The following is a 26,189-nucleotide window of genomic DNA, read 5'->3' as shown; positions in this document are numbered from 1 at the left end:
TCTGCAGAACTTGCATAAATGGGTAGATGTGTGGGTGGATTTGGTAGTTCTAATCTCATTTATCTGTTTCTTGCTTTCTCTCACGTTTCCCCCATCATCTGTGGTTATTTTTCTTGTGGTCTGTATTTTACCTTTATCACTCCATGTATCTTTTCCCTTCATGATATTGTCCGTGGGTGACATTTGAAAAGATATGACAAGCAACTGTACTCGTGCAATTGGCATTGCCAGTGAGTAGGCATCAATTCCAGAGCCATAACATTTCCATGCTTAACTGATTAAGATAACAGTATGTTGTGCAAGGGCACTTGCCAAATTATGCCCTTTGTTCGATGAAAGGAATTGGATTGTGACTAACGTGCACAATGAATAGATGATAGAGAACCCGGTTTCTAGTTACTATAAACTAATAGTTGAAGACTAACGCTTCATTGATCATTAGAAGCCATACCAGAATATATCTGCTAAGCCTCTATGCTTCCACATAGCCAACTTGCTCTCTATAAGAAAGGGATTCAGAGTAATCGAGATGATTGATCACCTAAGAATTCTATTTTGTTTTTTGTTTTCAAGAAATTGAAACGCTTGTTAAGAAGGGTTTTTTAATGTTCATATACGGGCCAATAATTTCGTAATCAAAGGTAGCTTTCTTGACCAGAAGACATCATTAATATATGGTATGGTCGACTAATAATTGAAGATGTTACCAAATTATTTCGAAAGTTCATTTTAAAAAAATGTAGCATATTAATTAAGTGTTGCCTTGAGAATGAGGTAATGCAAGTGGGATGTAATGGTACTGATAATGCAATTTTGGATTATCTTCGACTCGTGAAATCGTTAACTAACTCAACATTTCTGCATAAATTGTCAGACTCCTAGCACCTGAAACGAAAAAAAAAAATCAAGCTGTATAAGGAGAGAAAAAAACAAAACATCGGAGCAATAACCTGTGTGATTTTGCCATGTGAATAATACCTAAATTGATCTCTGTATGATAATATAATTGTCCACTGCGCTAGCTACTGATCATGCATCGAGGCCCACAACCAATATTTTTAATTGATGATGGGCACCTCCAACTAGTAAGAAAATCGGAATGTCAGGATAAAAAAAGAGATCGAGCAGAATTTTCTTTTATTTATTTATTTTTGGGAGGGGGGGGGGGGGTTCAATTCTCATTGGTGATTTTTTGTATCGACAAGTATTATTTGTTAATGGTAATTAATAATCTGTTAGTTAACAATCTTTTTCTCATTTTTTAACTATCCAACTAATTTTATATATGACATGCTTGACTTTGAAATGTGAGAAACTCCCAACCCAACAAAATACTTTTGTTGAAGGTGCCAAGATGTGCTTCTAAGGGTTTCATAGTAAGAGCGTGTTTGCTTTGCCGTTTGAAATGCAATGGCACAAAGCTCAACACACTTTCACCGCAGAAGCAAGGAAGAGGATGTTTCCTGGAAACAAAGGTTGGTACTAAACGAAAGTTGGAATCGAAAATTCAAAATGACATTAAGTGCATGTTTGGATGAGCACTGATAAAATTGATTTTAAATTAAAGTGATTTTAGATTAACGTAATTTTATATAATTGATTTTGAAATAACGTGATTTTTATTTTAGTAACATATATTAGAAAATTAATTTTTAAAGAGAGTAATGTTTGGATACTTTTAGTCATAATTGATTTTGAAAGTAAAATTATTAAAATAAATCTTAAGTCTTTGAAAATATGAATGTCCAACTAGTACAGTATAGTATAAAACAAAAAGTATAAGGATATTATAAAAAAATATGTAAATAATAATATTTTATAATTTCTTGAATTAATTCACTGTTGAATTGAAAACTCATTTTACCTACTTCGAAGTTACTGTGATTTTGAGGGTCGAACTTAAAATTACAAAATAGTATCCAAACATATTGTTATACAGTCAAATCAAGTTTGACCAAAATCACAATGATTCTCTGTGGTTATACCGTCAAATCAAACATGTTCTAGATCTTTTTATTGTTTAATTCGAGATTTATAGTTAAAGATAACACAAACTAAACTATCTTTTTATTGTTTAATTCAAGATTTATAATTGAAGGTAACACAAGCCAAACTATTCCATTGTCCTACTCCTATGAACCAAATTTGAGCATGGGCAAAATTGCATCTTGGACTTTTCCCTACTTAGCGGCGTTTTGAATGAATTGCTTTTGACTATATTGAAATTGGTTAATCACTAACCAGATTTTCCTAAGAAGAATGGTTACCACCGCTTCAGGAAGATATGAATCACGTGAATTTGATAAATGGCAAAAAAGCTGAATTCAGCTTCAGCGTATGGGCACCAACTATAAAATTTATTCTTTTAGCATGACTTTATGATGCAAGCTTTCAATCCAACTGTATGGAGTATGAACAGTCTTTTTCTAAAATCTGTTCGTGATGTGAAAAGAAAATATTAATATTAATACTATTATACATTTCTTTGACAGATTATTATTATTATACATGAATTAATGATTATTCATCTAATTTTTTTTATTCATATAAATAAATTAATTATTCATGTCTCTCATGATTTTGAATTATTTTAAAATATTGGTAATTTAAAAATACTCATACAACGTATAGTAAATGTCTTGAACAGATTTCCTCTGAAGAGAGGATATAAAAAATAAGTGGAAAAAAACAAAATAAAAAAGAAAAAGTAACACAATAGAACGCTTAAAATAAAAATTGTAAAAGAATCATTTGTATTACCAGTCAAAAATCTCCGTACTATTAGCTTTATATCTATGATGATTATTCACGTATGTACGCTTTACCTTTTATTTAAAGTGGACCCTGCATCTTAAAAGTTCCAAACATATAATTAATTTGAGCTCTATATAGAAAAGTCCATCGTCATTTCAAAATTATATGCATTATGGTTTTGCTTACCACCACCTTAAAATATTTTACCATAAACCTATGCTTTGGAATATTATTTTATTGCTCTTTCATTTCAAAGCTCGACCAAATTTTCAAAAATCTCATACACATACTAAGATTGATCCAATACCACTGTCCTTAAAAAAATGAAATTAAAACAACAAAGAAATACTAAGCTGGTCACCGATTTGATTAATCTAGTGTTGCGTGTGAGCATGGTCACTCGGTCAACTAATAATGAGGTTGGGCCAATGAAGTGGTTGAAGAGATATCATAAGCATTTAAGCTTCACATGCATTGTCACAAATTCTCAAAACATAAGAAATCTCATCCACCTCCTTCCCCACCCACATGCATGATCTTTAACTAACAGTATGTTCTATGGAAATAAAAAAAATGGAATGAAAAATGAAACTGTTCTATTACCTATTCCTCAACCTTTTTTATTTATTTATTGGAAACACAGAACTTCAATGATATTAACATCTCACAAACCACACTCTTCTACTAGTGATTATTGGACTAGTATCAAATGTGGCCCTGATCCTGGGTCCTGTGCCTTATAATAAGAACAGTGTTTTAACAATGTAGGGTTCTGCCCTAGGAAACATACATGGGTATGGTAGTACATCCCATGTTGAGATTGTCATGAAAAAGTTGCAGTACGTAGCATACCATTAAATTGTAACAAAAAATCGCATTTAGATCCATTGAACTATAATCCATTAGTAAATAGCCACCTTAGTTTTTTTTTATATTTAATTAATTCCTAAAGTATAATAATTATCACAATAAATTATTTTATTCAATTTCTATTAAATTGCAAATAGTTGTTAGTAATGTAGTTTCCCCATAATTATATTACTTGCTGACTTGACAAAATATCCAGTGAAAATATCCACCATCAAAATCCCATGCCTTCCCTTTTTTTATTATTTAAATTCTCTCTTATTTTAAATTAAGAGTTGAGATTTCACTGGACATAAATGTCACATGAGAAAATCCAAACCCATACGACCATAACCAACTCCTTATATATCGATTATGGATGAGTGCTAGGAGTCCTTAAATGACTAAAGGAACTTTGCTAAAAGTAATCAAACAAAGTTAGAGTATAATTAATTTTACTCTTTTTTGCATGTTTGAATTGAAGAAAGAAACATATAACTTTGGTTAAAAAAATTATACTATTAATATACTTTTGAAATAAAAAAATCAAACATTAATAAACTCACTTCAATTTTACTAAAATCAACATTGCCTAAAGTTAAATTTCTAAATGTTCATTCGAACACGTTAAATTTGAGTATTCGCTCTTGAACAAAAAGACTTTTAAGATCTTTCTTTTTTACAAACTAGTTGATTTGTCCTTTATTAAATATGTAAATTTAGTTAAACCTATCTTGAATTTCAATTTTGTATTTTGACATTAATTATCAAATTAATAGACATAAATTATGAGTCTTGATTTATATAATTTATTTGCATAATTTTCTTCTTAGTTTTAAAAGTTTTATCTCTTTAACTTATTCCTATTTTTAAATAAAATATCCTCATTATATGAGTCTTTGACATCTATCATTTTTTTAGAAGGAGTGCAAGACCTTTCTTAAGAGATGTAATTTCAGCATCTTACCATGATTCAACAAATATGATATTCGTATCTCTTATATTTATTTTTTAAAATTTATTTAAATTTAAAAAACGTTGGTTGTTAATGTAAGGACAAAATAAGAACACATTATAATTTAGGTGACTGGTTGCAAATAAGTCAAAGTTGTGTCCCAGAACTATATAAGTAGTAAGTAGTGATTGAGACTGAAAAAGAAAAAAAAAATCAAAGAAGCAAGTGGTGCTACCATGAAGCCAATTATGATGACCATCATGGTACTATTGAAAAAGAAGTCGAAAATGGTGTTTTAATTTGGTAAGGCATCTGGAAAGGAATTTGGTTCCGCATTTTCTTTGTTAAACTTCAAATGGGTTGCTCCTTTGCTCCGCATCTAATAAAAGTTCACATATTTTAGATCACATACAAAGTTAGAGTTCAAGAGTGCTTTCAAGTTAGATAATTAACTAAGGAATTTTGTGTTGGTGGAGTTCATACAAGGAATGTTTACTTTATTGGCGTGTGAAACAAGTTAGACTATTGATATGAAAAATAATTAATTGTAAATTGTTATAATTTGAAGATAAATGCTAATTAGTATCTTTAAAGTATAAATATTTTTATTGAGTGACAAAAAATTATATTGATTATGATCTTTTATAGGTTCTTTTATGATTTCTATAATAATTTTTTTCTCTTTTTAGTGTCTTAAAGAGTTCCTTAAGAACATAGATTAATAAAATCATAATTTAAATTCAAGTTATAAATATCTCAGGGGTTCTCTAATCCCATAGATTATAGATATATTAGGATTTGTACACATTTATTGATGAAATCTTAATTCTATCATCTCTCTATATGTCACATGCTATCAAAGAACCTTTAACAATCAAATTGAATATCATTTTCTTTTTCTTTTTTTCTCATGATCACTCACCATTGCTTCCAATCTATTCATTAAATTTAACTTTCACCAATTATCATATGTGGTACAAGCAAAGGACTAAATTTAACTTTCACCAATTATCATATGTGGTACAAGCAAAGGACTGATCATCTCCTTGAAGTCAATCCATTCTAAATCAATTACGATGGTGCATATGTATCCAAGCCAAGCCACTCACACTGAAAATGCTAGGACCTTTAGTCCATGGTGGTTAAGCATATGTGAGCTTCTGTCATAGGTGGTTAAGCATTGAATGTTATTTCGTGCTTTTGTCTTGAGTGATTAAGCATTGTTTGACTTCTATTCTTGATAATTAAGCTTTATAACTTTCACCTTATAGTGATTAAGCATAACCATTGATTTGTGTGTGCTTTTGTCTTGAGTGGTTAAGCATTGTTTGACTTCTACGCTTGATGATTAAGCTTATTGCTTTAGCCTTTGGTGGTTAAACATTTTCGTTGGTTTGTGCTTCTGTCTTAAGAGGTTAAGCATTGTTTTGGCTTCTTCTCTCGATGGTAAAGCTTTATTGTTTTTGCCTTATGGTGCTTAAACATTCTCATTTATTTGTTTACTTTTGCCAAGTGGTTAAACTTTGAGGTAGTTTATGCTTGGTGGTTAAACATGTTTACTCTTGTTAAGTGATGAAGCCTTGTATTATGGTTTATGCTTAATGGTTAAGTTTGTGTATGTTGGGTTTGATCGATTTAGTCATTGTATTTCTTTTTTTCATTGCATTTTTTTACGCTTTATTGCATATTTGTACAAACCCTATATTTCATTCACATGTGAAGCACCTCACAATTGATTATCACTTTGGGTGAGATCCGGTAGCCAACAAGCAACTTCAGTTTTTCCACGTTCCATCTATTCATAAATGTGTGAACCTCCTTATCAAAGTTCTTCTATTTTCACGTCACAATTTTTTAATGGACAAAATTAATGTTGTCTTTGTCACCACCATCTTGGGGTGTGTTGAACTATTGATATGATAGAACAATTAATTGTAAGTTGTTACAATTTAAATTCATATTTATTAATAAAACCCTAATTTTATCACCTGTCTATAAAAAAATATTTGAATAACAATGCATAATATATTTGTGTCTTTTCAAATTGTTAATCCTTTTTTCTCCTTCTCTTCTTCCAATTTTAGGTGGAAACCATCAAAATACAATCATTTTTTCCCTTTATAATAACACTCTAAATAAAGGAAATAAACATTTTGTTTTTTTTTCATCACTCACTTTATTTATTCCTTTTCACTTCTTCCATATAGACGATAAAAGTTTTTCCTTATATAAATATGAGATGATGCAATTTGAATGCATGTTGCTTAATTAAACATGTACTTCATGTCACTTTAAATTTTTAAAAATTACACCTTTAATAAATATTATTTATTATTAATTTAAATAATAAGTTTTATTAAAATAATTTTTATTATATTTTATTTTGTCTTACAAATTTATTATTAAATTATTATTAATTTTAATTTTGTATTTAAATTTTACTATAGTTATTTTCTTAATTTTTCACATTAATAATTGTATTAAATATAATTTACAAAATTTTATTTCAAAACATTTTTAGTAGGTATCTAGATTTTTAATTGTCTCCTTTCTCCCGCATCACTGTTTGCTACTAATTTATTATTATACTCCTTTATCGATGCTAGTATTTCATATTACTTCCTTCGCTCCAAAATAAATATTATATTTGAAAAAAATTATACAAAATAAGTGTTATATTTAACTTTTAATGTAATATTAATTTTTTTTCCAATAATATCCCTAATAAGTATTACTCTAGTTTTGTCAATAAGAGAAAAGTTAGAACTCAAGTTTTTCAATGCAATATTAAAACTATGTTTAGTTTTATAAAATTATTATTCTTTCTTGTCTATTTATTAGATTTTCTTGATTTGTGTAAAACAATCTAAAATGACACTTATTTTGAAATGGAGAGAGTATCATCTTCTTCATTTAATTAAAATATTGAGGTTAACATTTGAACTAATTGATTACATCACAAAAGTGTAAGTTATTAAGATTTGAGTGATTTATGATTTATCAACTCTCTTTTTTACTTGTTATAGATGGATTTGAATTATTTTTCGAATTGAAAAATTAATATTTCTTCTATCTCAAAATAAGTGTCATATTTAATTGTTCGATGATAAGTGTTACATTTGATTTTTTAATATAATATTAATTATTTTTTCCACTAATATCCCTAATAAGTGTCTCTTTAGTTTTTTAATATAATATTAATATTAATATTTTTGCCACTAAATTAATACTCATGTTAGTTTTGTAAAATCATTATTATCTCTCATCTATTTATTATTTTTTTTATCTATGTAAAATAACTTAAGATGTCACTTATTTTAAGATGGATGAAATAAATGTGAGTAATGAGAAAAATAAAAAATTTATTATTAACCAAGTACTACTAGTAATTTAATCATCTTGTTTGAGTATCTTGTTTGAGTGTGTTGATTAATATTTTCTTTGACATGTGGCTTGGGATTGAGACTAAAATTAGTACATATAGCATGACAATGGTGCAAACTAATAAACTCACAAATCATAATCATAAATTTTACATTTAATATAATTTATTATAGATAAATGTTAATTAATATTTTAAGAATATTAGTTAAGAAACTAAAAAGATAATTTTTTTTATTAAAATGCATAAAATTATGTTATCTATGACTTTTTCTACACTCTTTTATGTCATTCAGAATAAACATTTTTTCATTCTAGTTATTTAAAAATACTTTAAATACACTTGTTAGCAAGACTCTTTATTATATTGTAAATTATCATGATACCTTGAGAATTTAAAACTCAAGGCCCTTGCAATTAACTCTTCTAAAATTTCGGTAACCACAAAGCTTAAAAAAAAGACTAATGCCTTATTTGTATAGTAGTTTCATGTGACACTAGTTTTCACACATCTTAATTTTAAGCATATAAAAATAAAAACACATTATAAAAAAATGGTGCTACATTCGTACCTAATTATTAATTTAATCACTAGTAGCATACATAAATCCACACTGTTTTTAGATGATTCTATGTCAGGCACGTGGACAATTTGGCTAAGAGATTTCGTCCACTCATACACAAGACCAAATACATTACCTAAACGGAAAGCAAAATCCATTCTTTATACGCAACATTTCATTAACTATCTTACACTATAATATAAAAAATTATTATTAGTTATTAAATTTATTATTATTCAAACCCTTGTGAGTTTTGAAATGCAGAGCTCAAAACAAGAAGAAAATGTTAAAAAACTGAGGAAGGTTTTTGAATTGTGGAGAAACTGACAAAAAGACAAGAGCTCTTGTGTAAGATACACAAGTTAGATTTCCAAGAAAGGGCAATGCATAATAATAATAATAATAATATTAGAAGGCATTAATTATTGTGAAGAAGAATCATTTTTCCCAAAATGACCCTTTTGTTTTGTACTCTTCCTCCCTCCAAAGAGTTTGAAAGTTGCACACTCATAAATAAGCCACCACCTAGTGTTGTGTCACAGTTCGTAACAGCTTTAATTCAAACTTTCAAACCCCATTTTTATTTTTTTTATCTCTCTTTCTCGTGTGCCTTTCTAGTGTCTTGGATTTCCTGGTTTTCTGTTTCTTTCTGGGGTATGTCCTTTTCACTTCATCATTTACTCTCTTTTTTTCTCTCATTTTGTTTCATATATATATATATATATATGCAAGACACTTAAAGTGTTTTCCTCAACTTTGTGTTTTTTAGTCTTTGTTGAGAGATATTTCTCCCTTCGCAGTTGTGGTGTGATGCTTTCAGATCCTTCAACAGTGTTGGTTGATTGACACCATTGTTCTCTTATGCAAAATATTGTCATCAAAGGTGAGTGTTTGAAATCTATAGTATATTCTCATCAATAGTATTGTTCATTATTTCCATAGAACAATAGAACATGTGTTGTTTAATATTTCCACAATGCTTATGGAATCTATAGTACATTTTTTTTCTTCCATTCTCATTTTTCTTCGCTTTCTGCAAATACAAGCAATTTTCACGACACGTGTGGTGGGTTGATATTTGTTTTGATTTTTTTTTTTTTTATTGAGGGGAATGACCATTAATTTTTTTATCCTCAAAGTTTCTAACTTTCTATTGTTTTTCTTCAGTTTTTGAGTGTTTCTTTGCTTACCAAACTCATAAATGAACACACATTCGGAGAGTCCTCACCATGCCATCAAGATCTTATCCCTTTCAGTTTTTCCTCTGCAGTGTGCAGGGGCCATTGACCCTTGTCTTCTGAATGCCATCTTTTTTGTAGTATTAGTTTTTTTATTGGTCAAATCATTTCTTTCATATGTATATCTTTCAAAGAAAGTTTTTATGATTCCTAATAAATGTTACTTTTAAACCTTTAATTATTACCATGGTGTCTATTAATCTCGGAAACAGATACAATAATTAAATGATATCTAATAAATGTTACTTTTAAATCTTTAGTTATTACTACTGTGGTTCCTATTAAACTTCGAAACAGGTACAATAATTTAATAATCATTGATACTATTAGTAGAATGAAAATATCATTTGTATTCTTCAGATCTTTAGTTGTCTGCAAGTGGAGTAAAATATATATTTTTTTCATATGCGATTTTTTCAATATTTGAACAATATTTCTATACCATTTGCTGTTTTGAAAGGTTGATTAATTTTTTCACTATTCTTTTTTATTAAATATTGTATGGCATGAGCTAAATTTGTTTTTTTTCATCAGTCTCACAATTCACGCGCACGTGAGTGCGTGATTAATTAATCCATGTAAGTTGTCTTATGCTGTGTTTGGTAGCATGGTTTTCTTTTCTCTTTGAATCCATCTGCCAAACATGGCAGTAGGGAATGTTGTGTTGTGTTGGAGGGATTTGAGAAGAAAAGTAAAGAAAATGTGATTAGTATTTAAGAACATTGAAGACCTTCTTCTTCTTCCTCTTGCTCTTTGGAGGAGCCTAAACTTCCAAACATATTGCTTTTATTTATGTACTATTCCCTTGGATGTGTGATTACTTTCTTTGTCTGAATACGAGCCATGGAAATATTAGTCTCTCCAAAGCATGTTTGTGAAAAGGGCGTATTCTACTATACACATTATTCAGTTATCTATTTGTCCTTATGCAAGATTTATAAGATTTTGACAAAAAAAAAGTTACCTTATGCTATCTTTTGTAACTTTTGTCTAAATACGTGAAAAAGAACAAATGTTAAAATTTATGCTATCTGAATTTCTTTAATTTAAAAAAGAGAAAAAAATAAAACTCTTGCTTAGAACTCAACATTTAAAAGTACAATTGTTTTTATGAAATATTTATGTTATTCACATGTTGCATAACTTTTCACACATTATGTACATATCTAGTGTGGAAGTATTGTCATTGTCATAACAATTCATAGTTTTTAATTGCATTGGTTCCAAAAAGAGTTGTATGTGGTCACATTATATTTTTAAGGTCAAAGGTAAAAGAACTTTCAATTGTGATACAAATTCACTACTACACTACAAGAATTTTAATCTCTCTCTCTCTTCATATGCATCTGTATCCACTATGGGGTAGTGTTGCCATTCCTTTTTATAATGATGGGTTCAGTTTCCTAAAAGGGAGAGACAATTGCAAAGAGAAAGGATATTCTACCATCTGAATATCATTTTCATTTCTGAGAAGTGTAATTTGCAGCATATAAATAAATAAAAAAGAGATAATAAACAGAAGAATATATTTACCAAATAACTGTGGGCTCCAACATTACTTTTTTCTTTTTCTGGTCTGTGATGGTCAGTCCCCACAATTTTCAAAATAACACAAGATCTTGATACTGATTTTCCTTCAATAATTGTTTTACCTACTGCTATCTACAAGTTACATGGACTGAGTAACTTCTCAACTATTGATTTTTTTCTTAACAAGTTTGTTTGTTTGTGTTACAATTATTCATTTTTTCTTTTGATGTTAATGAGCTAACGTTTGATGCTTGCTTTTAGGCTCTCATCATTGCTAAGCTTCTGATTCAAAAAAGAGGTCCATGAACAACAAACTACTTTGGACTACAACTCAGAAGCCAAGGTAAAAAAGCACTGATATGACTACTATTTGAGTTGTACCCTCTGTCAACTCCATTATACAACCACTTGAATATGTGGTGGGCCTAGTGCAATTAATGGTGAATTGAAATAGTGCTTACTTCTTTGCTAGGAGTATCAGGTTGCTTATATATATATGGGGTCACATAAAAATTCTTTTTTGCCTTTCTTGGGGTGGTTGTTTTGTATTATCTCTATGAGTTTTAAACTGTGGACCATTGTTTTGTATTAGGTTGCATTTACTCCGTTTGAGTAAAACATGCAACATTTACAGCACTTACATGCTTGTAAACAACGCAAAAAGCACTGAATAAAGTAGGTTCTGACTCTGCATGCTTTCTTGCTCTTGGGGGTGGTATTAAAGGCATACTTTTATAGCATGTCATTGTTTGAACACAGGACCAGTGTGCAATGTGGGGCTGCTGCTTTATGCATCTTTTCTTTTTTTATCTCTTGATTTTTCCGAAAGGGTCTTCTACCTTCCTAGTTTCTAGTGGAAGATAAATTTTGGTATCTTGGGTTTAAATCAATTGCCTTTTAGTTTAATAGTCGCGGTTGTAGTGAGTTGGCTCCTTTATGATAATGAGGGTTTAAGGCTTTCAAGGTCATAAATGTACATAGCCATTGTGAATTTTTTTGTCTCTATATCTCTTCTTACCAAATTATGGTTTGGAGAAGGTTGAGGCTAGATGAGGGAATATAAAAGCCTAACTGCCATTAACTTGAAACTACTCCATTTGCTTCATATAGTGCTTCATAGAGGTATAGTGAGATCTTGAAGAATGTTTTCTCATTGTCATTTCTCTACTGTTAATAAAAGCTGGCAAGTGCAAAATTGCTAAAAAGGTTCCATGCCCCCACTCCTCTACCCCTTTTGTTATAAATGGTGCATTGTTTATCTTGTACCTTTTATTCTATTATTTATATCTATATAAGTAGGTTATGCCCCTTCTTTTATAAATGTAATTATGTGTACTGCTCTTCATGTTTCTAGTGTTTCTAAAGTGGACGGAGTTTACTTGTTCATACAGTTTATTCATTTGAACTTGCATTTTTGTTAGCAGGTGAGACTATTTTAGCCAACAAATCCTTCATAGTGTTCCATTGTTTGCTATCTTCAAGCATATCAGATGCCAAGATCAAGGTTGGATAATTGTATCCATTTGTAATAATAATATTCCATTGCTTTCATATACTAGCATCTCTATATCTATATTCTCTGATTGCTAATAAACTTAATTTTATGTTTTCTTTCTGTTTTCCTTGTTCATCAACCAAGCAATGCATGTCACTCTTAGTGCTGCTTATATGTATCATTGGTGCATTTGTCAAAGTTATATTTGTATTTGTTTTCCCTGGTTCCAATTTTATTGATCAATCCGCACTATATATCTTTAGCTCTCCCTCTAATGAATAAAATCTGTATGATGAATGGAAATGTATCATATCTGTTAATGATGAAAACTACTTCTGAGCCAGTACTTATAAGCTAAGTTTTGGGTTACATTGGTTGTTGAGTTTTTATGAGCCTCTTTGAGCGATTCTCGTCACACATTGAGAAATTCTGCATAACGTACTGGTGCCTTGTTAGATAAAAATTGTTCTTTGGAATCTGACGGAACAAGTCAAGTTTTGAAGTTGAAAGTTTTTTTGGCAATATCAGTACGTGGTGATCAATGTAAGGATGAAGGTTCTGATCACCATTGTGAAGACTGTTGAAACTGAAACAAGTGGTTTCTTTGTCTGCTTCTGCCTTTAGTATACAATGTTATTATTGATCTCTATGCTATTTATCATGTTATGATATATTTATTGAAAATTGGAGTATTACAAACACAATTTTGATGTGGAGCATGTTACTATGTTGTGTCCCTTGATGAGAAAAGGCAGCCAATTCTATATCCATTTTTCAGTTAACTGGTAGTTTCTTTAAATAGTTTTTGATGAAGCCTTCATTTCCAACCAGGGGGTCTGAGTTGCCTCAAAGGCAGTCTCCACGAGGTCCACATCAACATCGGACATCAAGTTCTGATTCTGATCCGTTGCATCATCGGCTGATTGCTGACCGAAGTCCAAAGCTAGGAGACCGGCGTTCCCCAAGAGGTACTCAATCTGAGGGATTAAATCAGAAGAAGCTAGGAACTCGTATTGCAGATTTGGAATCTCAGCTCGGTCAAGCACAAGTAGAGTTGAAAGTTTTAAAGGACCAGCTAGCTTCTGCTGAAGCCGCAAAGAAAGAAGCTCAAGATGAGCTAGTGAAGAAAGCTGTGCAATCAGTATTGCCAGTGGTAGAGAAGCTCCAAGAGAAATCCACTTCCAAGAATGCTCCAGAGTCTAATAAAACTGAAATCAAACCCCAAGATGTTATACCTGATGACGACCAACTAGAGACTGATGTGTTTGAAGTTCCAATTGAGAAGTTGACAATTGAATTCAGCAAACCAGCTGATCAATCAGAAAAGGAAACTCAACCATTTGAAGACACAAATGCAGCAGCAATATCAAAGCCAGAAAAGCTTTCTGTGGATGAACATGAACTGACACTAAAGAATGATGAAATTGCATTGTTGAAAACCGGTTTGGAAGAGAAAGGTAAGGAGTTAGAGTCCATGAGTAATGAAAAGGAGAATCTGAAGAACCAACTGAATGAAGCAGTTTCAAAAGTGTCTGCTGCTCAAACCAAGGAAGAAGGAATGACTTTGCAGTTGAACCAACTGAGAGAAGAGTTGGAAACCAGTAAAGCCAATGCAGACAAGTTGGATGAGAAGTTGAAATCTGTGGAAGCAGAAAAGGAGGGGTTGGAGTCAGAGATGAAGAAGCTAAGGGTGCAAACTGAGCAATGGAGAAAAGCAGCAGATGCTGCAGCTGCAGTGCTTGCTGGGGGTGTGGATATGAGTGCAAGGATTCCTGAAAGGTGTGGCTCCATGGATAAGCACTTTGGTGGCACATTTGAGACACCTGCTGGTAGGTACAACGGCTATGTGGGGTCTCCCGGTATGGCTGATGACTTGGATGACGGTTTTGGAGGTGGAAAGAGGAAGGGTTCTGGGATTAGAATGTTTGGTGATTTATGGAAAAAGAAGAGCCAAAAGTGATGTCTGGCTTATATATTCAGTGAGTAAATTAGTAGTACTTTAACTAAGGTCATGTTTTGATGGTAGCAGAAACTGCAAAAGCAGTTGCTTACTGTTTTGCATCTTTCTGGTATCTTTAGTCATTTCTGGTATTATTAAGGCCATTAAGCGTGTAGTGTTACTGTTGCATGATCTGTGCAAGGTAGTGAACTTTTTGAAAGATGGATTATATATTTCACTTCTCCTGAAGCTGCGATGAGCACTTTTACTTGTTTTTAGGCATATTCTCCGGTTTTGCACTGCTTGGAGTTAATGTCTTAAAGAACATGCTTCATTTTCTGTTAACTTTGGTATGACTCTAAAATAACGTTAATATCTAAAATGTTATATTGTTTGCCAGTGAGCAACTTCGTATGTGGAACCTCATTATCAATGGCTGAGGAAGGTAATATGTTGATTAGATAGATAGATACTGGAAACAAATGCATGATCCAAATATTGAAGAGGTAGCTTAGCTTGAGTAAAGTTAGACCAAGCTCCATAATATGCCTATGCTTGCGCTCTATTGCACCATTTTGATGGTGAGTATGAGGGCAGATGAGTCTGCTGAATACCATGTTCGTAGATTAGTGTATCCAATAACAGCACTCAATTTTGTGGGAGAAGCAAAGCTAGTAATGATCAGATGAAAATAATATACAAAAAGGTGAGTGCAAGATTCAATTTTATGATAGCCTAACTGCCCACGTGATTGCAGTAAAACTTTTAGATGAGCTTTCTATTTCCAAGATATAAATCACGACCAATAATGATCCTGCAAAATTCATTGAGTAAACAGGTTTGATAATTGTCTAGTGGCGTCATTCTAGAAAGACGACTTACTACTTGAGTGGGGATTAATCTTGCAGTAACGGTTAATTCTCTAGCAAAATTAGTTCTATTGTTTTTTTACCCGAAGTACATATCTCTTGTTTTGGATTTCACGAAACAAATAACACCTTTTGCCAACTGGAAAAGTTCTCATCCTGACACAAGACGATCATCATCTTTATTTACTATAAACAACGCAGTTGTAAGTACCTAAAATGTGTAGGAAATACAGGTCAGTGTGTTGTGCATCTACATGTGCCTGTCAAAAATTCTAAACATAGTCACAAATTTAGACTTAAATCAATTTTTAGCCCAAAACGGTAATCCGTGTTTAAAATGCTTAATTCATACTCAATATAACTCAGACTTTTGAACACTAAACAATAATAATCCAATTCTACTGCCGGCATGTGGCGTGATGTATAACACTCAAAATTATGGAGAGGAGGAATTGAGAAGCAAAGCAGATAGCAGCACAAATAACAAATCTATGCTCTATATACAAATAAAATAAATCAGTCTAATTTATGCTTTTTTTTCTTCCATTCTCCTTAAACAACATAACCAGCATTTCTGCAGATTTCTGTAAGAGCTTGAAAACTGTGTATTTCTATTCTAGTCATACAAGAAATATGCATATGACACACATTCCATTGCAAGTACAACTTACAATTACAATCTAATGAGCAACAGTTAAACAAAAAGTCATTCAATATTTATGACTACTAGTCCTCATCATCACTTCCGTAATTTTGACACAAAGATAATAGTCCACTAGCAGTATTTGTTTCATTATCTTTCTCTTGTTTCTTTTGTTCTGGTTCTGCAGGACTTTTAACGTCAGAGGTCACTGGTTTCTTAATGACAGAAATCCTCACTAAAGAATTAAGCTTTCCACCACTGCGTGAATTTTCTGCAAATAACCAACATATGGCATAATGTGTTACATTCCCAAGTTGATAGTATTATTAAACATCTCTTGGAAGAAAAATATCAGATACATAAATAAATCAAACTATAGCCAACTACACATGAATCAAAATGAAATAATGCTAATGTGGATGGTGTGCAGCTATCAACCCCCACCCCCTTTCTGCAAATCATACTAGTGTTATGAAAAAGGCTACACAAATATTAGGCAAACAAAGATCAGATTAGTGCAGAGCTCAAATCAATATATTATTACAGAGCGATCGAATCAGATTTTCTTTTTAATAAGAGGGGGTGCATGGGGGCTGTGTTCCTTGACTAATACCACCCGGAGAGAGCGAGATCACAAATGTAAGGTAAAAGCAGATTAGTTGATATAATACACAATTGAAGATGGTCCATCAAATTGATCTGCTCTCATGTTAATCCTCTTTCAATAGAAATGACTTCACTGAGCAGTAACATTACTTAAAATTCAGTGTACATGATGCATTGGTGAAGTTTGATGTATCTATCTAGTTGATAAACACATTTAAAAAGTGCACATACCTTGTTTGCCAGAATCATCCAAACTGGCTTTTGTCAGAGTGTCAGTTGGTTTGCTTGGACAATCTTCTGAAATCTTTTGCCTCTGCAGACAGATACAAACATAAGCTCAAACAGTTGTACATGATTTTGTCATCTTAAATTCAAAATATCAGACACCTAAAAAAATGCTCAGCCTCAAATTTGCAAAGTTAGAAAAACTTCAACTATATGTCAAACCATTTGATGATCTTCACATATATACCATATTTCTCCCATATTTCAAGTTTTAATGTAAACATATAAAAAAATATAAACTTACTTTAAAAAAAATGTAAGCAAATAATCCATTAAAAAAGAAGATAAAAATTAAATGGTAAGAGACAAAAAGCAAAGATCAAGAACACATGCAACATGGCATGCCAATATCTCTCTGAAGATCTAAGAAACCCCTTAAAAACAGACCAATAGAAAAACACTGCAAACAAGCTAGAAAATATGCATTTGAATTTTGGGGAATGTTGAAAGTCAGAAATGCCAGTTCTAGATTATCAAGTTTTGTTTTTTTGCAGAAATAAACAAGTGTATTTAACAAGTCTTTCAGGTGCAACTTCATTTTTTGACACTTAACAAGAAAAAAAAATTCAAGCAGCCATTTTCATGCTGTGGGCACTGTTGAACTTCATAATTAAGTTCTCCCTTTTTGTTTCTTTAATGATCAAAAATGGTTTTTTTCCTAACCACTTTGTTACTCATTTTTACAATCCTCTAGGTCATTTTGTACACCCTAATATTAACACCAGAAACTTTACACAAGTTGACAAGAAATTTCATAAGAGCCTGCCACACATGTTCTGAATGAATACTGGATAGTGCAATCAAATTCACAGAGAACAGCTGGTTTAGAAAAAGAGTCAAGAAATGACTCAAGATAATGGTAACTGAAAATAGGGGATATAAGAGTAATGTAAGGTTAAAGGTTAAAGATCTTGGATTTCAGCAGTTCAGATGGGACGAAAAAGATCATGAGTGAGTTGCATGATGCTGCCATAATTAATTAGGCCTGTGAGTATTGTACTCAGTTAAGTGAGTTTAGAGTGTTGAAGTTAGAGTTTACAGTTTCACAAATTCTTGCTCTACAAGTTTCCAATATCTAGTGTAAAAGCTACAATGTAACAGAAACTGTTTGGGAATGAAATTAGAGTTTACAGTTTCACAAATTCTAGTTTCTCTCTCTCGCTCTCTTCTCTTTCTCTCTGTTTCTATTATGGTATACAGAGCTTGAAGATCCTGCAATGGCCGAATCTAATCCTCCTTCTTCTGTTCCTCCTTCCTTCTCTTCATCTTTTGCTTTCGTGCACTCAATCACTAAGAAGCTCACTGATTCAAACTTCTTGCTGTGGAGGCAACACGTACCAGTGATCAAAGCGCATCAATTACACAGATATCTAGTGTATCCAAACATTCCTCTCAGATATGCAAATGAAGCTGATCAGGATTCAAGCCCCATGAATCCTGCGTACATTGCATGGGAGATACAAGATTAAATGCTCCTCACGTGGCTTCAATCATCTCTTTCTAGCTCAATTTTATCGTGTGTACTAGGGTCCATTCATGCGTTTCAAGTGTGGGAGAAAATTCACGATCATTTTCAGAAGTTAACTAGAGCAAAAGCTCATCAACTTTGCACAAAGTTGCGATCTACTACTCTTGATAACAAATCCATCTCGGAATTTCTTCTGCACATCAAAGCTTTGGCTGATGCGCTAGCTTCAATCAGAGATCCGATCATACCGGAGCAACATGTTGATGTTATTCTAAAAGGACTACCTTCTGATTACAACTCGGTGATTTCGGTTATCGAAAGCAAGTTCGAACTGATGCAAATTGAGGAAGTTCGAACTGGTGCACTAGCAGCACTTGGTTCCCAGACTCCAGAGCATCTTATCATGTCACTGCAGATCAGAATAACATCTGCCAACTCAGCTCTTTTGAAGGTCCAGACCAAATTTTCATTGGTAATGGACAAGGTCTGCACATTTCTTCCTCTGGATCCTCTTATTTTCAGTCACCTGTCAAATCTAATGTCTCTTTGTCGTTGCATAATTTGCTTCATGTTCCCTCAATCACCAAAAATCTGATACGTGTCAGTTGCTTTGATAAAGATAATTTAGTTTTCTTTGAGTTTCATGGTGACTATTGTCTTGTGAAATTTCAGGAAACTACAGAAATACTGCTTCAAGGCACAGTGGATTCTGATGGCTTGTACCAGTTTCCAAGCCTCCACTTGCAGCCTCAGTCCAAGTTGTGTTTTCCAGCAAATTGTTTAGTCTTTAATTCTGATTCACAAACAAAATATGTATCTACTGTTGTTTCTCCTAGTTAAAGGTTTATGTGGCATGTCCGCTTAGGACACCCCAATGATCATACACTCAAACTTGTATTGAATCATTGTAATATACCCATATCAAATAAAGAGACTACTTTCTTTTGTTCTGCTTTGTGCTATAGGCAAATCTCACAGATTTTAAGCTCCTTTGTCTACTACTTATTCTAAACCTTTAGAACTTGTTTTCAGTGATTTGTGGGGACCGTCCCCTATGCCTTCTTTCAGTGGCTTTCGATATTATTTGTCCTTTGTTAATGCTCATTCATGGTTCACTTAGATATACCTTCTAAATTCCAAAGCTGATACTTTCACTGTCTTTAAACAGTTTTAAAACATGGTTGAGCTGCAATTTAATTACAAACAGATTGGGGGGGGGGGGGGGGGGGGAGGGTAGAGAGCTCAGACCTCTCAATAAATTTCTCACAGATTTGGGGATAATTCACAGGCTTGCTTGTCCTCACACATCACCAAAATGGTGTAATTGAGAGGACACATCGTCACATTGTAGAGTTAGGTCTCACTCTTCTTATTCATGCATCTATGCCTCTTGAGTTTTGGGATCAGGCATTTGTCACTGCTGACAAATGCTGTCCACCTCATAAACAGACTACCTACTGCTTCTTTAAATTTTTCAGTCCCTTATACTGTTCTGTTTGGTCAACCTCCTTCATATAAACATTTTAGAGCATTTGGTTGTGCTTGTTTTCCCTTTCTAAGACCTTGCAACTCTCAAATTGGAATTTCGATCTCATGAGTCCCTTTTCCTAGGATACTCCTCTAACCATAAGGACTATAGGTGCTTGTCTCCAAATGGAAAAGTTTTCATTTCCAAAGATGTGGTTTTTAATGAGACCAAATTTCCATACCCTGTTCTATTTTCTAAACCAAGTTCTTCTTTATCCCCATCATCCTCATCTTCATTTTCTGCAAACATTCCCCTTGCTGATCCAGCAACCTTCATTCATACTTCAACCACCATTCAGTGTTCATCAACTTCTGCACAAAATAATGTTTCTAATCCCTCTTCCCCTCCTCAAGACTTTGCACCCAATCCACCTCCTTCTCAGTCTATAAATATAGTTTCTGAACCTGTCACTCAACCAGTTGACCCTGTCACCCAATCAGTTGACCATGTCACTCAACCGTTGGCTACTGATTCTGTCTCAGAACTTCCCTCTACCACTGCATCTGTCTCCGGTTCAGATTCTTCTTCTGAGTCAACCTTCCATTTTCCTGTTCCTTAAAATTCTCACCCTATGCAGATCAGGGCTAAGTCTGGTATTGTCCAAACCAGACTGCATCCCTCATTATTCCTCACACACACAGAGCCTAAATCTGTCATACAGGCATTACAGGATCCTAACTGGCAGACTGCTGTGCAAGCTGAGTGTAATGCTTTACTTAATAACAAGCCTTTGACTCTTGTTCCTCTCCCTCCTGGTCGCCAAGCCATCGGCTGCAAATGGATATTTCGGGTCAAGGAGAATCCTGATGGCTTCATTAACAGGTACAAGGCCAGATTGGTGGCAAAAGGCTTTCATCAAGTGCAGGGGTTTGATTTTAATGAGACCTTTTCTCTTGTGGTTAAACCTACCACTATTAGACTCATTCTCGTATTAGCTCTCAGTCATCATTGGAGTTTACATCAACTAGATGTCAACAATGCATTCCTCAATGGCCTTCTTCATGAAACCATTCACATGCAACAACCTCCTGGTTTCTTTTCACAGGATAAAACTCTTGTCTACAGAATGAACAGGGCTCTCTATGGGCTAAAACAGGCCCCTAGGCAGTGGTTTGAAAGGTTCCAAAGTACTTCACTGCAGTATGGGTTTCACACCAGTAAATGTGACCCCTCTCTCTTCATTTAGAAAAGGGACAGAGATGTTGTTTATCTTTTAGTATATGTTGATGATATTATCATCACTGGAAGCTCTAGTTCTATTGTGCAAACTATTGTTGGTCATTTAAATTCCACCTTTGCTCTGAAACAACTTGGTCAACTAGATTACTTTCTTCGTAAAGTTCATCGCACTTCTTCTGGTTCTCTTTTACTAACTCAGCAAATATATAAGAGATCTTCTGCACATAAATAACATGGCTGAAGCCAAACCAATCTCTTCTCCTATGGTGATTAACTTGAAGCTTTCCAAAGCTGGTAATGGTTTCTTACAAGATCCCACTCTGTACAGGTCAGTAGTAAGGACTCTTCAGTATGCCACTATTACAAGGCCAGAGATCAGTTTTTCTGTAAGCAAAGTATCCTCCGGTACCTTAAGGGTACTCTGCACTTTGGTCTCAAATTTGTTCCAGCCTCTCTTCATCAGCCCTTAAGTCTGCATGCTTACTGCAATGCTGACTAGGCGGCTGACCCTGATGACCACAGGTCCACGTCAGGTGCAGCTATCTTCTTGGGACCAAATCTGGTCTCCTGGGGGTCCAGAAAGCAGCAAATGGTAGCTCACTCTAGTACAGAAGCAGAGTACAGGAGCTTAGCTCAAACTTCAGCTGACATTTTGTGGCTTCAAACCTTACTTCAAGAACTTGGGGTTCCTAAAGCCTCTCATTTTCTGTGATAATCAAAGTGCAGTGGTGGCCCAGGCACACAACCCAATTCTTCATTCAAGAACCAAACATATGGAGATTGATCTTTTCTTTGTAAGGGAGAAAGTTCTCAGCAACAAACTCTATGTGGTTCATATACCAGCTCAGGACCAGTGGGCGGACCTCCTCACTAAACCTCTCTCTCCTACTAGTTTTCAGTTTATTAGGGACAAACTGAAGGTGTTGGAGCTCTCTCAAGCTCACCCACCTTAAGTTTGGGGCCGGGGGGGTATGTGAGTATTGTACTCAGTTATGTGAGTTAGAGTGCGGAAGTTAGTAGTCCAGCTGTCATGTGACAGCTTGGAAATTAACAGTTAGAAGCTTGTTCTGCAATTTTCCAATATATAGTATAAAAGCTACAATGTAACAGAAACTGTTTGAGAATGAAATTAGAGTTTACAATTTCACAATTCTCTTTCTCTCTGTTTCTATTAAGGCCAACAAGACATTAAAGAAAAATCTATTACTACAACACACATTCACTTGTCATCATCTTACCTTAGTATTAGAACTGGATGTTTCGCCATGTCCATTTGAAAACTGATCCAATTGCTCCTCTGTTTCAATATCTTCATCACGAATTCTTCTGACAAAACCGTCTGAATTCTGTTTAAACAAACCATATAGATTAATTTCAAAAAGGAAATAGACTGAAAATATAAGTAGATAGAAGTCTAGAACGTGGAAAACTAGAAGTGCAGGATAGTAATACTTGCATGAAAGACAACTGATTTTATCAGAGCTTCATCTTCTTGTTCCAGCCTTTTCTCCTGAAAGCATTATATAGGTTAACTCATTTATCAAGGGGGAAATTGATAATTAAAGAATGCTTCAAAATTACAAACTGTAATTATACCATACCCCAAAATTAGAAATAATAGATAATAAATTTTACACTGGTTGTTTAACAATAATAAAAGTTCAGGGGTAACACTTGCTTAAAGAGAAATTAATCAGAGTTGAACAAATACTAGTATGAGAGACTTTTAGAAGTTTCATATTGCATATATTCCTGTTCCAGTTGTAATCAATAACTAACACTTGCTTCAAACCGGAAATTTCTTGAAGAAAGCAAATATATTATATACTAACTTTTATCATACCTTGTCAGCTGCTGTGCGCTGCAGAGCCTCCAGCATTTCATCAACAGTGACAGTTGCATGCCTAGACTGGAAAATGAATGAGTTATGTTAGCAATTACCATAGACAGACTTCACATTCATACACATGCAATTATTAGAACAACTCATGCAAAATATTTGTCATACTTTTACAGCAAAAATGCACTATATTCTACAACTATAATGCCCAGGTTTAAAATTTAATACATCATTTATGCACGGGTTTAAAATTTAATACATTGCAGTCTCAGTAGTAAGTACCTTCATTGACTTCATCTCATCCAATGCAGCAAGGATGTCCATCTCCCTTTTAGAATCCAGGGTTCTATTCTCCAACGATTTCATAGCATCTCCCATCTCTTCAGCATCCCTCTTCTCCTTCGTTTTATCAGCTTCTTCATCTTCTGCACGCCAAGGTTCAAAATTTCTGGTTGCACCAGATTCAACGATGTAATCCGAATTCTGCGGATCAGTCTTCATGGTAACCTCAGCTGAGCACTTAGTGCATTTAAAGTAGAACCTGAATATTTGAATTCCCAGATATGTCTGCCCAAAATAAATCAAACAAAAAGGTCAATCTCAATGTCACAATTGAATCAAATGACGCATAAAGCAAGAAGAAATTATGAACCTCCAGTTTCTATGAATATTTTAAACAGAAACGTATAATCAATCATAAAATTGAAAAAACCCAATACAAAATTCCAAAGAGACAAACATTAGAATTTCCTTTAAAAAAGTATACAAATTAAACTGAAATGCAGGTACTGAAGATCGAAAAATTGAAATTGAAATTGTATTATAATAATAATCAAACCTCGCCAATAACATCTTCCTTTCTGGAATTGAACTTGGTTCCTTTGTAGATGTAATTACCACAAGTGTTGCATCGAATGCTCATTGGAAGCATCATGCGGACCTTGATCTGCTGGTTCTTTGGCCTTCTTGCTCTGGGAAGCTTCGACGGATCAAAGTCCGGTGGGTAATACTTGTTCAACACCTTCCTCTCTCCCATCTTTCTTCAAATTCAAATTTCTTCCTGCATTTACCAAAAACCGAGTAAATTAAATTCAACAGCAGGAACAACCCCTGGTTTTCTTCTATCTATGATAAAAAATAAGCAATTATGGATAACTGAAAGCCAACAACAGCAATAATAACTACGACCACAATGTGGATGCATAAGCCTAAGTTTGAGTTGGAAAAAATGCTCTTTCAGTCTTAAACCCTAAACTCACAAACCATATCTCTCTAATTAGTTTAGTGCGTGTTTGGATGTACATAGGCAAAATTGATTTTCAATGAAATTGATTTTGGTTAAAATTAATTTTGAAGTGATGTGATTTGTGTTTGGATGTTTTTATTATGAAATTTAGGAGCAAAACTCATTATAGAATCAGTTCTACAACTTAAAACCAAACATGCACATACCCTATTAAAAAAATGAAGCAAATTTTCATGAATTCCCCAAGAAAAGAAGATTTTAGCTCCTAGAACTACATATGGGCAGGCGTGAATCCCCCAAAAAACAAGGAGGAACAAGAATCAAAATTCCATCACGCAATGCTTGAAAATTGAACAGAACGAAGGCAATACAACTAGACGAGTTGCTCCAACACATATTCTAAAAAAATCACTTCGAAAAGGAAAATATAAATGGTGAGATTAATTAGCCCAACTCCAAAGGAGTGATCGAATTAAGAGAGGTTCTGAAGCAATTGCAGAGAAGAGGAATCCATCGGTGAGTGGGAAACAAAAATAAAAGAATGAAAAGGGGGAGGAATCGACAGATACCTTCTCGTCGATGACGGCGGCAAGGTTCGAACAGGAGCGGAGAGGGTGCAGTGTAGGATCACAGATAGCGGAGAGGGAACTCGGAACTTGATAGGGAACTATTGAGCTCTTGCTACTTACACCCATTTCTACTATGTACACCACCATACCCCTTTCTACCTCTCAATTACCCATTATACCATTTTTCTTGAAGAAGTACACCCCTTTTACTTTCTAGAAATGTCTTTCCAGAATTACATATACCATATGAAGGAAAACACAAAATATTGTATAATGATGATGAAAATAAAGTATTATATAATGAATATATTGTGAAGATAGTTTAAAACTTGGGTTTAAAGAATAATTAGGATAAGATAAAAATAAAATTTTATATAGGATTTAAAGAACACTAATACTCATGTTAGAAAAAGTTAGAGGTAAGTGGTTATCATTTTTTTTTATTTTCTAGTCAACTATCTTAATTCTTAAGTGATATTTTATTAAAAAAATATATACTTATTCTAGAGGTACATTTTCAAAATAGGTATATTTAATTTCGGAAAAATATTTCCATAAAACAAGAGGAGTGTACTTCTTAAGAAAAAAGGTATAATAGATAACTGAGAGGTAGAAAGCGGTACGAGGGTGTACTTGGAATGTAAATAGCAAGAGTCAACTATTATTGTCCATGCAAAATTGTTCTTGGTCCCTACAAGCAAAGAGAAAAGACTAAAATATCCTTTGTAATATTTAACACCACCATTCCCCATCCTATCACTCTTTTCTCCTTCATGTTCTTCATTCCTTTTATCATTTCTCTTTCCCATTCTTCATTCATTATTCCTTTCCTCTTTCCCCCTCTTCACTCACACAGGTCTCCGTTGTCAAAGGTTTTTTTTCGTGTTTATAAACATAATGAAATCATGATTTTCCATAGTCTTACACAATGAAATCACGATTTCATTTGTTGAATTTTTTTGGTGATATAACGGAATCATGATTTCATTGTATTGCGGTTTTTTTTTTTGCACAGCGGAATCACAATTCCTTTGTGTTGTATGTAATATCCCATTTTTTTCATAAATAAATTTAAAATGTTTTTTAGTAAAAATAATAAAAATAAATAAATAGAGTAAATAATAGGTCGTAGATGTCCCTAGCTATAAATAACATGTTTTTCAGACGGTCAGCCTCCTCTGCCTCTCATTTTCGTTTTTTCCCTTCTCCTCTCAAAATCCTTTCTTTTTTCCGCAGCCCACAAAACCTATCTCAG

The 26,189-nt window shown here is 33.2% G+C and overlaps 2 protein-coding genes across 7 annotated transcripts; one reads left to right on the top strand and one right to left on the bottom strand.

Moving 5' to 3' along the window:
- Nucleotides 1-9,030: 9,030 nt before the first annotated feature.
- On the top strand, nt 9,031-14,983 carry LOC114387011 (interactor of constitutive active ROPs 4-like). 6 transcript variants are annotated; one of them, XM_028347110.1, is made up of 5 exons: nt 9,031-9,153; nt 9,300-9,382; nt 11,529-11,610; nt 12,692-12,771; nt 13,594-14,983. In XM_028347110.1, exons 4-5 carry the CDS (start codon nt 12,758-12,760, stop codon nt 14,720-14,722), a joined length of 1,143 nt encoding a protein of 380 aa, XP_028202911.1. In that variant the 5' UTR covers nt 9,031-9,153; nt 9,300-9,382; nt 11,529-11,610; nt 12,692-12,757; the 3' UTR covers nt 14,723-14,983. The 6 variants fall into 6 exon arrangements, with proteins under 6 accessions (XP_028202911.1, XP_028202910.1, XP_028202912.1 ...); XM_028347109.1 differs by having other exon boundaries at nt 9,036-9,153; nt 9,269-9,382; XM_028347111.1 differs by having other exon boundaries at nt 9,036-9,153; nt 9,269-9,382; nt 12,689-12,771.
- A 1,056-nt stretch (nt 14,984-16,039) lies between these two features.
- LOC114387013 (splicing factor YJU2-like) lies at nt 16,040-25,051 on the bottom strand. Its single transcript, XM_028347116.1, has 8 exons — nt 24,935-25,051; nt 23,958-24,179; nt 23,402-23,686; nt 23,123-23,188; nt 22,736-22,789; nt 22,518-22,625; nt 17,051-17,132; nt 16,040-16,484 (listed from the first exon to the last, which is right to left on the bottom strand). Exons 2-8 carry the CDS (start codon nt 24,153-24,155, stop codon nt 16,297-16,299), a joined length of 981 nt encoding a protein of 326 aa, XP_028202917.1. The 5' UTR covers nt 24,156-24,179; nt 24,935-25,051; the 3' UTR covers nt 16,040-16,296.
- Nucleotides 25,052-26,189: the final 1,138 nt, after the last annotated feature.

The sequence above is a fragment of the Glycine soja genome, chromosome 15, assembly GCF_004193775.1.
Source record: "Glycine soja cultivar W05 chromosome 15, ASM419377v2, whole genome shotgun sequence".
Classification (NCBI taxonomy): Eukaryota; Viridiplantae; Streptophyta; class Magnoliopsida; order Fabales; family Fabaceae; genus Glycine; species Glycine soja.
The sequence above is the reverse complement of the archived record's forward strand: the minus strand, read 5'-3'. Positions and strand labels throughout refer to the sequence as shown.

What these genes read in the sequence shown, in the direction of transcription:
- LOC114387013 (XM_028347116.1), bottom strand. Translation starts at nt 24,155, where the DNA reads ATGGGAGAGAGGAAGGTGTTGAACAAGTATTACCCACCGGACTTTGAT. An exon ending in AGCGCACAGCAGCTGACAAG is followed by an intron (nt 22,790 to 23,122) that starts GTATGATAAAAG and finishes TAATGCTTTCAG; the next exon opens with GAGAAAAGGCTGGAACAAGA. An exon ending in GGATGATTCTGGCAAACAAG is followed by an intron (nt 16,485 to 17,050) that starts GTATGTGCACTT and finishes GGTTATTTGCAG; the next exon opens with AAAATTCACGCAGTGGTGGA.